The sequence below is a fragment of the Schistocerca americana genome, chromosome 3 (genome assembly GCF_021461395.2).
Source record: "Schistocerca americana isolate TAMUIC-IGC-003095 chromosome 3, iqSchAmer2.1, whole genome shotgun sequence".
Taxonomy (NCBI): domain Eukaryota; kingdom Metazoa; phylum Arthropoda; class Insecta; order Orthoptera; family Acrididae; genus Schistocerca; species Schistocerca americana.
Window position 1 is genome coordinate 714343903 of NC_060121.1, and position 15065 is coordinate 714358967.

General features: G+C 39.7%; 1 protein-coding gene across 2 annotated transcripts in view; it reads right to left on the reverse strand.

Moving 5' to 3' along the window:
• The window catches only part of LOC124605389, a 155686-nt gene that overhangs the window by 40677 nt on the left and 99944 nt on the right, over positions 1 to 15065 (reverse strand). For both annotated transcript variants that reach the window (XM_047137029.1, XM_047137031.1), the window contains exon 4: positions 12420 to 12534. In XM_047137029.1, coding sequence (XP_046992985.1) covers positions 12420 to 12534 — 115 coding nt within the window. The remainder of the gene's footprint in view (positions 1 to 12419; positions 12535 to 15065) is intronic.

Sequence of the window (15065 nt, forward strand, 5' to 3'; positions counted from 1 at the left end):
TGGCATCTACTGAGGTCTCTCACCAATTTCGCGGCACCAACTGAGTGAATACGGAACAAATATTTGTGTTTTTGTGGAATCTGAGTAAGTTTTGTTACTTATGGAACATTCGCTATTGGATTACAATAGCTAAATGTATAATGTTTGTTTACAGGAGCTTATTCAGTTGTAAGAATCACATTTGTATAATTCGAAATCCTGAAACGTAGTAATGTAGTTTTGAGTCTGTTTTAAACATGGCGATCGGGGACGTTTACACAGTTCTGTTGGGGTACGTTTACTGACTCTTTAGCATTGCCATCTGCCTTACACCGTTCGGAAGCAAACTTCAAGACAAGAGTAGTACAAAACGCAATCTAAAAAATGAAGACATAAGACTAATGAACACAGAAACTGTTAAACATGCTATATGAACAGCAAGAATTAATTCTATGAGATCAAGGACTCATATGCGTAAGAAATTGCTAAAAGTCAGAACAAGAAAATTATGGATTCACCTACATCTGATGTCATAATTAGCGGTTTTTTACATGGTATATCTGGATGCTCTCCTGGTATCCTCTTTAGCTACACGTAATTTTCTCTTCCGTGTATGTCATCTATCATCCTGTATCTCTTCCTTCCTCTCAACCTCCACTCACAAACTTGTCCTTCTAATGCACTTATTAGCATGCACTCCCTTCTCAACGAACGTTCCACCCAGTTCTTCTTCACTTCTGTTATAACCTGCAGCAGTCTGATGAGGAGGATGAAAACTACCTCTGCATTTTCTGCTTGAAACGGTACATCCTGTCAAAAAGTAATCAACAACGAGTCCAGTTTTTTATATGTAGAGCGGAGGCTCACGATGTATTTGTCATAGGAACCACATTATTTTTTGTGTACAGAAGTTCCAACTCAGACAGTGATGATTAAATGGTCTATAATTAACACTATAACTTCTGTTTATGCCATATTATGATAATAGGTGAAGTTCAGCAAAAAATTTGTTTGCTATTAGTAAAATTTTTGTATTCTACCATGTCGATTGGTGTAAAAAGGTCTGTAATTTTCTAACGACAAAAAATATTTTCACGTAAATGTAAGTCGTAATTCTGTAAACTTGTCCGTACTGGGGCACATTTATACTCTCGAATTCAGCTTATGCAAAATTATTTTGAACTCTAAAATGTCACTAAGTTAGAATTATATGTAGAACAAGATATATTTTAATAATAACGTCAAAAATTTAAAGAATTTTAAACCCAATAAATGTGACCAAACAAATTTAAAAAATTCCAAAACCAAATACGTGTGTATGTGCCTCGGTCTCCCAGTCGTCTATTAGACACACACCTACGACAAGAGATAAACGGAAAGATGTTTGAAACTTCAGTGGTAGAACGATACAAGGATCGGGTATGAGAGGGTTGCGGAAGAATACCAGGCGTGACCTAATCGAGGGAGTCATTGAAGCATTTGCAGAAAGCGAAGTGGGGAACCCAAGGGAAACTGAAATCAGGATAACCATACAGGGATCTGAACCACTGTTCAGTGCCAAACTGAAGTAGGAGATGTACTGCTGTCAGTGGGAACGAGATACTATAGGGCGAACCCCACAACGTGGCCGTCGGCTGCGAGCATAGACAAACAGGAACTTAGACCGCCCGAGGAGAGAGGAGCGATGAGAGGTTGCAAGTCCCGCCTCTGCCTGTGGCAGGGCAGGCAACTCACTGCTTCTGTGAAGGCACAGCTGGCGTTACGTCGCAGGGATCGCCGATCCCCTCTGGTGTTCTGAAACTCGTGCTCGAACTCTGTGATGGACCAGCAACTCTTCAGTCGTTTCAGAACAAGAAAATGAAAGAAAAGAACCAGCAAAGCACAACACAAAGCCAAAGCTAAGTGGAGTACAAGAAGCATTTTTTAACAGGTACCACACATTTACTTGCCTGCGTTGTCACTGTGGCAGAAAAAGGGAGGGAGGTGTCGTGTGCTGATTTCCATAGATATCTTACGCAACCATGGCCCAAAACATCCCCCGCCTTAAACTGCTAGGTCGGAGTGTCAGCATTAAAATGACAGCCCTCTCTCGCCTAAATATCCAACTTTTTTACGTGATTTGTAAAATGAAATCTTGAAATGTATAATCGTGATGTGTGTGTGTGTCTGTGTGTGTATGTGTGTGTGTGAGAGAGAGAGAGAGAGAAAAAGAGAGAGAGAGAGAGAGAGAGAGAGAGAGGGAGAGAGACGGACTCTAAATGGTACCTAGTAGAGACTATACGAACCACAGATTAAATGAGGAATGTTCGCGATCAGCTTGCTCGGGGAGAGTTAATGTTCAGCAAACATTGCAGGATATAATTATGAAGTTTGTATGACTTTCTAAATATTAGAAACCAACAACATATAGCGCAGAATGTACCACTATAAGAGGCACACATGTAACATATTCTATTAAACATACAAAAATTTTAATTGCGTTTATAGTCTTTAACTTGGCAAAATATCTTATAATGTCTGGTCTAACAGAGCTAAGGTGAATACCTTTGGCGGAAGAAAGACCTAAGGCTAAATGAGAGTGAAATACACTCATGAAATACGTGAGTGCTGTCACGAATACTGTTGAAATAGGGAGTAAGACTGGAAAGTGATTCTGTGCACTGTCCACTGACGATAACTTAGTGTGCCCCTGCAACAAATACGTAAAACATTTTCTGTTGTGTAGCAGTGGTAAGGAGTTTCGGAAACAGAAGTAACAACGTAGCAGTGCAGTGCGCTTCTGATTTCGTGTTGCATTGCGATGGCTGGTTTTCAAAATTGAAGTGACAAGACGAGCACAACGATGCATTTGTTGGAGAACCGCTAAATATTTTGAACAGTCATGAAGATGATATCACACAGAAACCTAATCTTAAGCTTCCATTCAGTCACCAAGGAAATTATATATATTTTCAAGCTTGTATTGTCGAATTTAATTCTTAAGGCTTATTTAAATTAGCAAGTTGTTTAACAATATTAATAATTTTTGTCGTTCGTAAGCGCAGTTATTTTAAAATGTAAAAGGTTAAAATGAGTTCAGAGCAAAAAATGCCGTCCCCCTTAAGATGCTGCCTATAGGCCCTTGCCAAGTGGACCTATGAGTAAATCCGCCACTGATTCTGCGGGTTGTAAAGTGGACTTGGTAGAAGCTAAAGATAAGCCACACACACAAGATGCGAGTTCGCCAATCGAGCACAAAGAGCCAGTGCTGTGCCGTGGCAGACGTGTACACACGTGTTTGCTTTCTGGACTTAACGTCACACAGATGCTTTGTCATTAGTTTTCGCTTCTCCTTCTCCGACGGAACTGAAAGTTTTATTTGTGCATTGCATGGTCTTCGAATTCTTTTGATGAGCATCGCCTGTCATATTGTCATTTTATTATTTTGTATTACGATGCATCTGCTGTCTTGCATTTTTTTCTGTTTCTATTTGTTGATGCATTGCAACTACAGTTTTTATCCTTCCGAGGTGAGGTCATAAACAGCAATTTTTACAGGTCCAAGCTCCGCTAAATTAAAAACTGACATAGTCGAGACTGTAGGGTGTACGTAGCCCCCAATCATCGCCACAGACCTCCTTCATTCATTAGCTTCCTATTCCGCATTTCATCTGCTCTTTTTATGCATAAATAGCAATTTTTACAGCTGAAAGCTGCCCTAAGTTTAAAACTGACATAGTCGAGACTGTAGGCTGTATGTAGCCCCTATCACTACCACAGACCTCATTTATTCTTTCGCTTCCTTTTCTATATTACATCTGTTCTTTTCATGATTTTTTTTTGTAATTATTGTAGGTCTTTTTAAGGGAATAACTTAGGTGTTAGTGTACTTAATGGAACCTCTCAGATTTGATTTTTATTATTATTTATTTAAATTGAATATTTTTGAGTGCGTAAACACAAATCATCAGATTTTGGAAAAGGCATAACTGTTAACACGACTCTAAGATAAATTCCATCACAATCAGAGTCAACCAAAGAGAGAGTCTCCAAAAAAGCAAAGTAACGTTTCAAGAAACCAAATAATGTAAGACACACACATGTAGGACAGTGCAAAATAGTTGTTTGCAAGGTTGGAAAATAGCTGTGGATTGCATCTTCAATACTGTAACAGCGACTACGACAATATAAGATAACCAAACAGACTCTTTTCAGTCATCAGTCTTCTGACTGGTTTCTTTTGCCTACTATAGCTCCTTCCAGTACCAAGGAAGGCATTACCTAATGTAACAGTTGTCCTGTTAACCTGCCACTTCTCCATGTCAATATTTTCCGCATATTCCTTTCCTCTCCGATTCTGTGCAGAGCCTCCTCATTCCTTACCTTATCAGTACACCCAATTTTCTGCATTCGTCTGTAGCAGCAGATCTCAAATGCTTCGATTCTTTTCTGTTCCGGTTTCCCCAACCCTATTTCAATACCATACTACCCTGTGCTCCAAACGTACATTCTCAGAAATTTCTTCCTCGAATTAAGGCCTATATTTGACACTAGTAGATTTCTCTTGGCTAGGAATGCCCTTTTTGAAAGTGCTAGTCTTCTTTTGATGTCCTCCTTGCTCCGCCCGACATTGGTTATTTTGCAGCCTAGGTAGTAGAATCCCTTAACTTCAAACCCCTTAACTTCATCTACTTCCGGACCATCAATTATGATGTTAAGTTTCACGTTGTTCTCATTTCTGCTACTTCTCATGACCTTCGTCTTCATTCGATTTAATCTAAATTCATATTCTGTACTCATTAGATTGTCAGTTCCATTCAGCAGATTATGTAATTCTTCTGCACTTTCACTCGGGATAGCAATGTCATCAGCGATTCATATCACTAATATACTTTCACCTTGAATTTTAATTCCACTCCTAAACCTTTCTTTTATTTCCATCATTGCTTCTTCGATGTACAGATTGAACAATAGGGGCGAAAGACTATACCCCTGTCTTACACTATTTTTAATCCGCGCACTTCATTCTTGGTCGTCCACTTTTATTGTACCCTCTTGGTTCTTGTACTTATTGTATATTACCCGTCTTTCTCTATAGCGTACCCCTATTGAACACTGTGCACCATTTTTAACTGTCGAATACTTTTTCCAAGTCGACAAGTTGTATGAGAGAGACGTGATTTTTTTTACTTTAATTTCCATTATCAAACGCCCCTTCAGAATTGCCTCTCCATTGCCTTTGACCTTTCTAAATCCAAACTGATCGTCATCTAACACTTCGTCAATTTTCTTTTCCATTCTACTGAATATTATACTTGGCTGCAACATGGATGCGAGAGGTGTTAAGCTGATTGTGCTGTAGTTCTCGCGCTTGTCACCTCTTATAGTCTTCGGAATTGTGTGGATCATATTTTTCCGGAAACCACATGGTATGTCTCATACATTCTACATATCGATTTGAACAGTCGTTTAGTTGCCATTTCCCGCAATGATTTTAGAATTTCTGATGGAGTGTTGTGTATCCCTTCTGCCTTACTTGATCTTAAGTCCTCCGAAGCTCTCTTAAATTCTGATTCTAATACTGGCTCCCCTATCTCTTCTAAATGGACCCATGTTTCTTCTTCTATCACATCAGACAATTAGTTCCCCTCATAGAAGCCTTGAATGTACTCTTTCGTCCTATCCGTTCCCTCCTCTGCATTTAGCAGTGGAATTCCCATTACGCTCTTAGTGCAACGACTCTTGTTTTTAGTTCACCGAAGATGCTTTTGACTTTCCTACATACTGAGTCAGCCCTTCCGACAAACACTTCTTTTTCGATTTCTTCACGTTCAGCATGCAGCCATTTCGTCTCAGCTTCACTGCACTTCCTCTTCATTTCATTCCTCACCGAGTTGCATTTCTATGTTCCTGAATTTCAATGAGTATTTTTGTACGTCCTTCTTCCATTGATCAGCTGAAGTATTTCTTCTGTTACCTATGGTTTCTTCACAATTACCTTCTATGTACCCGTGCTTTTCTTTCCAACTTCTGTGATTGCCCTTTTTAGAGATGTCCATTCCTCTTCAACTGTACTGCCTACTGAGCTATTCCTCACTGATGTATCTACAGCCTTAGAGAATTTCGAGCTTATCTCGCCATTCCTTAGTACATCCGTATTCCACTTTTTTGCATATTGATTCTTCCTGAATAATCTCTTGAACTTAAGCTGACTCTTCATCGCTACTACATTGTGATCTGAGTCTGCTGAGTAGCCTTACAATCCTGTATGTGGTTTCCGAATCTCTGCCTGACCATGATGTAATTTAACTGAAATCTTCCCGTCACTCGGCCTTTTCCAAGTATCCCTCCTGCTCTCGTGATTCTTGAACAGAGTATTCGCTATTACTAGTTGAAATTTATTACATACCTCAATTAACCTTTCTCTCATTCCTTGTCCTAAATCCAAATTCTTCTGTAATCTTATCTTCTACGTAAATATTGTCACCGCTGAAAGAAATCCACATATAATGTCCACATGCGCCAGAAAACAACGATGGTAGGTACCACGTTCGAATGACATGACGGCAAAAATTATTCGTTCATGTCCGCATTTCAGGTCCAGAAATGTCACTACTGCTGAAAAAAATTTATATCTAGTTTTTGTCTGAGCTTAGTTAATAAACGGATTAGATGCTGGGTTGAAATTCTTATCCAACACAGAACTTTAATTCACGTCATTTCAAGTTGTTACTTGCGAAAGAAATCATGTTTAACATCTATCGTTGTCAGTTAATAGGCACAATAGTTGCTGCATTGGAGCAGTTCTGATTTACTAACTAATTTACTAACTGATTTACTAACTAGTGCTACTTAAAAATCACGTTATCAATTCTCTTTATGTCTAGTAAACAATGAACATCATCCCTGTGTTCGAGTCTCAGTCACATACGAAACCTGTTGTTGGTCTACACTGCCTACAGGAGCTGTGTCTGAATGCATATCCAGAAATGTTTATCATTTCTTTTATAGTTCAAACATACGCATAACTTGATGCTTATAATTTTGAAGCCACTTTCTGTTAGCTAACAAGGGCGGTGGCTGATTTGCGAAGTGCATATATTAGGTTGATGTGTAAGTTTGAAGCGATTTTCTGTAATTTTTGTAAACGCAACAGATTCACATAACAGACGCTTTAGTCATCAGTATATTCTCCATCACTATTTACCAATGAGTGCCAGTGCTGAAGTAAAGATTCGATTCCGCGACCAAGGAAATCGCGTGGTTTTGAGGCAACAAACTTGTCGAATTGTATTCGGTGAGCGTTTTCATCTGGTAAGGAAGTTCGTCGAAGTTTGTTCGGTAGAGAGTGGGAAAGGTAAATATGTGACGGCCCAAGATCGGATGAATTTGGTGGGTGTGGAATGGCTTCCGAACTGAACTCCTGTACAGCGCTTTTTGTTAGTTGAGCGGAATGCGTGCAGGAGTTATAGTGGAGGAGCGTCACTTCACACGGTATTCCTGATCGTTGTCTTGGACTGCGTCTGCACGATGTCTCAGTGGTTGACCATAAATGTCAACAGCGATGGTTGCACCTCGGGGAAGCAATTCATAGAACACCACATTTCCGCTGCTCCACCTAATTTACAACAATGTCCTTTGTGGATGTGTGCAAGTCCTTGTATAGGGAGTTGCTGCTTTGTTTGGGCTCAACCATTCGTCTCTTTTCCTTCTATTATGATAAAGCACAATTTATCCTCATCAGTAACTATACAGGATAGAAATATTCGATGTTTTTTAAAAGCCAATTGACGTGAGCAAGCAGAGATATAAACATGGCCAACCGTTGATTTTTGTTGTTTTGGCTTAGATCATGCATTACCTATACACCAGTTTTCTGAATTTTCCCCTTAGCATGAAAATGACAAACGATAAGTGAAATTTTCATAGGTCATCGCATTTTCCAGTTCTCCAATACACTGACGAGGATAATTGTGGATTAATCCGTTCAAACAATCTTCACCAAACCCCGAATGTCTTCCTGAGCGTGGAGAGCCAGTAGTATAACATGGTCATTCTAAAAACCAGGAAACCATGCTCTTGCCATCCTCTGCCCAGTGGCGGTATCCTCATGCACGATGCGAATGTGTCGGACTGCCTCCGCTGCTTTCACCCCTCTAGTGAACTCAAACAAAAGTATATGTCACAAAAATCCCATTTCACCACTTGAAACTAAATTTTGTAACATATGACAATATGTAACCTCAAATAGAAATAGTGAAGTACAAGTAAAAGTGACAATAATAAATAAACCCATAGCAACTAGAATAGCAACACGCAGAACAAGAACGCAACGAACGCACGCACCAACGAAGTACAATCACGTGCGATTAAGAATACACTGAAGTTACTAATAGTATTTTGTTGATGGTGAAGTTTCTGTGGAGCACCTGACGCTGTTAATTGCGATTTCCTAACTGCTTAGTTCATTAACCAGTTTATGCAAACGAAGGTTAATATGTGGTTGGAAAGCATTTTAGACATCAAGAATACTTCGATTTGTAATCTAACTACGAGAGTCCACGTGTTTTTGAAAAACCTCTTATAGTATTAGACATGGATTACGGAATACGCAATATCCTTCGACGTGCACACATTAGAGGTGAGTAGACGGATACTTATTCGCTGATATCTTCCTGCAATAACTGACACTATCGCCTCAAATTCTACCGAGAGAATAGTTCTCCCTCGAGACCATCCCTACCTATCTCTCTGTGCCTTGGACGACTCAGATTATGGTTAGTTGCAGTCCTCAACGTCAAATTAAGGATTCATGTTGTTTCCTTACTATAGTTGTCCTGTTGTCTGAGCACTATTCACTACTGCGTGGGAGTACGTCGTCCAGAATGCTACATTCAATGTAAACAGCTGTATACTTCACCATGCACACACGTAAGGTAAGTGCTTACTGTTTTTGAGATAGCGCCACCGTCGAAATGACAGACAATTTTTTGACATGACATATAACGAAATTAGATCCAAGTGCCTTAGACGTGTTGCTGATTTAAGACGTTTCAAGCTATCGAATATTCGCATGCAATCATTGATCCATATCAAAGCATTCAGTTTACCCTGATAAAGTTTGATATGGTTAAGCTGGGTAATACAATTCTTATCCTAGTTGGGGAACACCTGTCTCTTCTAAATCGACTCCTGCTTCTTCTTCCGTCACACCAGATAAATCTTCCCCCTCATAGTGACCTTCAGTGTACTCTTTTAACCTATTCGCTCTCTTTTCTGCATTTACCAGTGGAATTCCCGTTGCACTCTCAATATTACCACTCCTGCTTTTAATTTCACTTTCCCATATGCTGGGTCAATCCTTCCGGCAATCATTTCTTTTTCAGTTCCTTTGCATTTTTCCTGCAGCCATTTTGTATCAGCTTCCCTGAATTTCCTATTTATTTTATTCCTCGGAGACCTGTATTTCTGCATTCCTAAATTTCCATGAACGTTTTCGTACTTTCTTCTTTCATCGAGCAGGTGATGTACTTCATCTGTTGCCTATGGTTACTTCGCAGTTCTCATCTTTGTACCTGTGATATTCTTTCCTCCTTCTGTGATTGTCCTTTTTAGAGATGTACATTCCTCTTAAAATGTACTGCCTACTGAGCTATTCCTATACCCTTAGAGAACTTCAAGCGTATCTCTTCAGTATTTAGTACTTCTGTATCCCACGTCCTTGCGTATTGATTCTTCCTTACTACCCATTAATCTTCAGCCTACACTTCATTACCACTAAACTGTGATCTGGGTCTATATCTCCTCCTGGGTACGCCTTACAATACATAATCTGATTTTGGAATCTCTGTCTGCTATTGATGTAATCTAACTGAAATCTGCCCGTATTACCCGGCCTTTACCGTGATTCTTTAACAAATTATTCGCTATTACTAGCTGAAGAGTATTACAGGACTCAATTAGCTATTCTTTTCTTTCATTCCTTGTCCAAAGCCTATACTTTCCTGCAACCGCTTATCCTACTCCTTTCCATAAACTGCGATTCTTTCACCCATACCTAATAGATTTTCATCTCCCTTACGTACTGTGTTATCCTTTGAATACCCTCATGTACTTTCTCTACCTCCACATCTTCAGCCTGCGATATTGGTGTTTACACCTGAACTATCGTTGTCCATGTTGGCTTGCTTTCGATTCTGATAGGAACAACGCTATCACTGAACTGATCATGGTAACACACTCTCGGCCGTATCTTGCTATCCATATTGAATCTCATTCCTGTTATACCATTTCTTGCTGTTGTTGATATTACCGTTTACTTATCTGAACAGAAATACTTGTATTCGTTCATTTCACCTCAATGACGCCTTCTGTATCTAGATTGAACCTATGCATTTCTCTTTTCAGACTTTCTGCTTCGCTACAATGTTAAAGCTCCCGACATTCCACGCCCCGAATTGTAGAACATTATCCTTTAATTGGTTATTCGATCTTTTTCTCATGACCACCTCTCCTTGGCAGTCCCCTGCGGAGATCCGCATGGGGGACATACCCGGAACCTTTTGCAAATGGAGAGATCATCATGACACTTTCTCATGCCAGATGTCCTGTGGATACACGTTGTGTGTCTTTAATGTAGTGGTTTCCATTGCCTTTTGCATCCTCATGCCGTTGATCGTTTCTCATTCTTCCGTCTTTAGGGGCAGTTCCTTACCCCAAGGACAATAGGGTGGCCAGAACCTCTGTTCGCTCCTCCGCCCTTCTTTGACAGGGGCGTTGGCTGAATAATGGTGATTTCTTATGCCGGAAGTTTTATGCAGCCACTGCTGATTATTAATCAAAAGTTATGCGGTGGTGGGTTTCGAACCCGGGTCTGAGGACGTTTGATAACTAATCAAAGTTGTTACCCCTAGGCCCACTCTTTATAATGTAACTATGTCAGTTCGAAGCCTTTTTTTGTGTTGACATTTTACCGTTTAAGCTACAGTGATTCATTTCACAACTTGCACCAAAGCTTCAGTCTACCTGTCACTTTGCGAACAATGTACGACTCGACACAAGGTATGCACAAGTTGCCAAGGCCTGTGTGAGTAGCTCAGTTCGTAGAGCATTGCCAGTAAAAGTAAAAACTGAAAAATCCTGCTTGGTTTCCTAAATCGGCAGACAGATTGTATATGCCAAGTAGAGCGGCCACTCGTGGCTTATGCGTTAGGGTATTTCATATGTGAATGTACTGTTGAAGAGAGAGAGTGTAGAATGGGTTATTCTTGTGTTACAGATAAAGAGATGTTCACGCGTAGTTTTGTTTGAGGTTTGTTGCACATCTACATTCGAAACGAATATCTCCTGCACCTTTTATTAATTACATATGTTACATATACATAGAAGAAAGCTTTACTCGTAAATCTACAGAAAGTAAACAGTAGAAATTTACTCCCTCTCGAGAACTTGTTCGCGCTTACATTCATCCGTACAATTACGTTCTCCTAAATTACATGAGAATGATGTATTGAGGGGGGGGGGGGGGGGGGGGAGGGAGGGGAGATACAGCACAAATTCTAGTCTGAAATATCGCATTTCGCTGTGGTACCAGTACATCCAGAATCAAAATAACCCATTATTTCGTCCATTTTATTTAGTATTTTGTCTGCTCCCTATCTTAATATAACTAGACATCAGTTTCAACAAGGTGAAAAGCACTTCCCGTATTTATTCATTGCCACGACAGGGATTAAATCCACTAATATTATGTAGAATGAGTACATTTAATGCTGCGTGAGTTCTTTTAATGAGAGTGTCATCTCACGTTTTCATGTTAGCCACAGTAAAAGACGTAGCTTATCCAAACAATCTGTGGCTGTATGTAAACAAATAAACAAACAAGGCTCTATTGTTCAAATAAACGTAAGAGAATGAAGGCTGGTAATGGTGAAGGCAACCGCCGATAGTTCGACAGGAGCACACCCTGACATTTTCTGGGTAGAACTGCAGCAAGTAAGCGCTATATAAGAGATTTAAAACGGCTTTCAGAGAAACTCCGGATAGATAAAACACACACACACACACTCACACACAGAGTAAACAACAGCGCCATCACAAACCGAAGGTGGCAAACAACAGTGAAATTAATAATTAACAAGAGAAGTAGCATTAACTCTGTCTGCTTTTGACAGGTGCCAAAACAATAGTCAGCAATGGTGGATTTACTAGGAACTTGTAGGCATGTGTGACGCTTATGCTTATGATGGCGTCAGTGCTGTGTGTGTGTGTGTGTGTGTGTGTGTGTGTGTGTGTGTGTGTGCGTGCGCGCGCTTTATCTTTCCGTAGTTTCTCTTCAAACCGAGGTTTTCAATTCCTTTGCACAGAGGATATTTGCTGCAGTTTTGCCTTTACAATGGCAGGGTATAGCCCTGTCAAAATACTGGCTGTTGTCGGCGACGTCATCTATTGCTGTGCCTCACCTGCAGCGGCGACGGTGGCCGCCCCTGCGGGGATACCGAGACCAAGGTTGAGAGCGCCCTGCTCCTCGATGAACGTCACCGTGCCCATCACCATCGCGGAGATGCCGCACACGATCTGTAACACGTTCCGGAAGCTCTCATGTCATTCCAGCATTACAAGAATTATATTCAATGGACTTGTGGAAAGGAATTTCTAAAATGGAAAAAGATTCAAGGACGTAGATTTTGTTTAAATTCTAGTCCAAAAGAATGATTTATCTTTATGAAATAGTACTGTAACACATTTCTGAATATAACTATATTATAAACTAATAATTGGCTCCACAGAGTCCCTGTGGAAATGCTCTTCAATTGCGTTGAAGGCCTTGTTCAGTATAATGCTCTTACATTCACTCTTAAATCCTCCATATCACCAATGAGGTTTTTAACTCGCTCTGTCAGGTAGCTGTACATATGTGTGCACACCTAGTTACGCATGGGCTTTTTACAAGAAAGGAACTTGCTAACAATGATGGCCACTATTGAATATTTGTTTTATAAAATAATTGTCAGAGTATCATGCTTTCTTTTGCAGCCATGTATGGATGTGAAACGTGGACGATAAATCGTTTAGACAAGAAGAAAATAGAAGCTTTCGAAATGTGGTGCTACAGAAGAATACTGAAGATTAGATGGGTAGATCACGTGACTAATGAGGAAGTACTGAATTGAAGTGGGGAGAAGAAGAATTTGTGGCACAACTTGTCTAGAAGAAGAGATCGGTTGGAAGAACGTGCTCTGAGGCATCAAGGGATCACCATTTTAGTATTGGACGGCAACGTGGTGGGTAAATATCGTAGAGGGAGGCCAAGGGATGAATACACTAAGCAGATTAAAAAGTATGTAGGGTGCAGTAGTTACTTAGAAATGAAGAAGCTTGCACAGGATAGAGTAGTATGGGTAGTTGCATCAGACCAGTCTCTGGACTGGAGATCACAACAACAACAACAACAACAACATGCTTTCTTCTTTGACAGAGGTCTCTGCAGAATGTTACTGAACTCTAAGTCAGCTTTAATTCTTACAATAAACTACAATATTCTAAATGCGTAAACACCACTAGTCGACATTCCCAAAACTGATTCCAAAAGTCACGACTAAAGGAAATGACGCAAAAAAGCTAAGATTGTCATCTACAGTCACATATGGCTATGATCGTGAATAACGCAAATGTAGTCCAACAACAGGGTTCCTTTGGTATGTAACACATGGGAGTATGATTTGAGGTCTGAGTGAATAATGTGCGAAATGACATTTAGATACATTTATCAATAACACCACACACACTAAGACAAGAATTTAATATTCTAATGTAAAGAGTATTTGCTCATTTTCCAAGTCAAGCTTGACTAAACAATTGTACAGCTCGTTAAGATATTTGACATAAAAGCTTTCTGAATATCGTACCGCATCATAACGTAAAAAAACTATATGCAAAAATGTAATTTAGCAAAACTAAGACCATGATAAATATTAGTTCCTTACGACAGAACTTTAGGAAAACTTAAATATGATAAAATTTTTACTTAAGCAGCCACTTGTTTATACTGTATTTAAATATGGCCAGATATTTGGTTAATGCTTTACTTCAATCCAAATACAGGAGTATTTAAGACTAAACTGTAATATTAAATAGTAGCTTCAATTTAAATTAAAAGGAATAGCAGGCTAACGATTCACAGTTTAAGCATACACAGTACACCATTATTTAGTAAATGACGTTACATTCAACTAATAGTTGAACTAATGCCACTAAAATACCTAGATACACCAATAAAATTTGACATTTACAGTATTTATTTCATTTAGAAATAAATTCCAGCAATCAGATGGTTTATTCCGTCTATGGAACGTACATGTGGTCAAAATTTACAGAAGGAAGAGAGGAAGGTTGGGTTTAACGTTCCGTCGATATCGAGGTCGTTAGACACGAAGCACAGGCTCGGTTTGTATCAAGGATGGGGAAAGAAATAGGCATGCCAGTCAATGGAACCATCCTGGCGCTCGCGTTAAGCGATTTAGGAAAGGCAGGGAAGACCTAAATCTGGATGGCCGGATGTGGGCTCAAAACGTCGTCCTCCCGATTGCAAATCCAATGTGCTAACCATCGCACCACCTCGCACAGTCAAATATTACAGTGGCTCATAATTTTACTTACTGGACTACATCATGAGCCACACGATTCACTGTGCAACTGGCACAGCTAAATAATGGTGTATACAACAAGAGCTCAAGTTAACTGTAAATAAATCTGAGTTGGCATTTAACAATAACCGTTATTATTTATGCCGTTCCAATTTATTTTATTGATTTATTACGTTTATCCCGATAGGGTCACAACGCTTAGCAATAAGGAAGAACAGAAGACAATCGTTATTATATTACAAAAGGAGAAGTTCGTTTAGTTCCCATGATTTACCATAACCTAGAGTATATATCACTCAATTCACACTCGGCAGTTAAGTTCAAAAATTGTTCAAATGGCTCTGAGCACTATGGGACCCAACTGCTGAGGTCATTAGTCCCCTAGAACTGAGAACTAATTAAACCTAACTAACCTAAGGACATGACAAACATCCATGCCCGAGGCAGGATTCGAACCTGCGA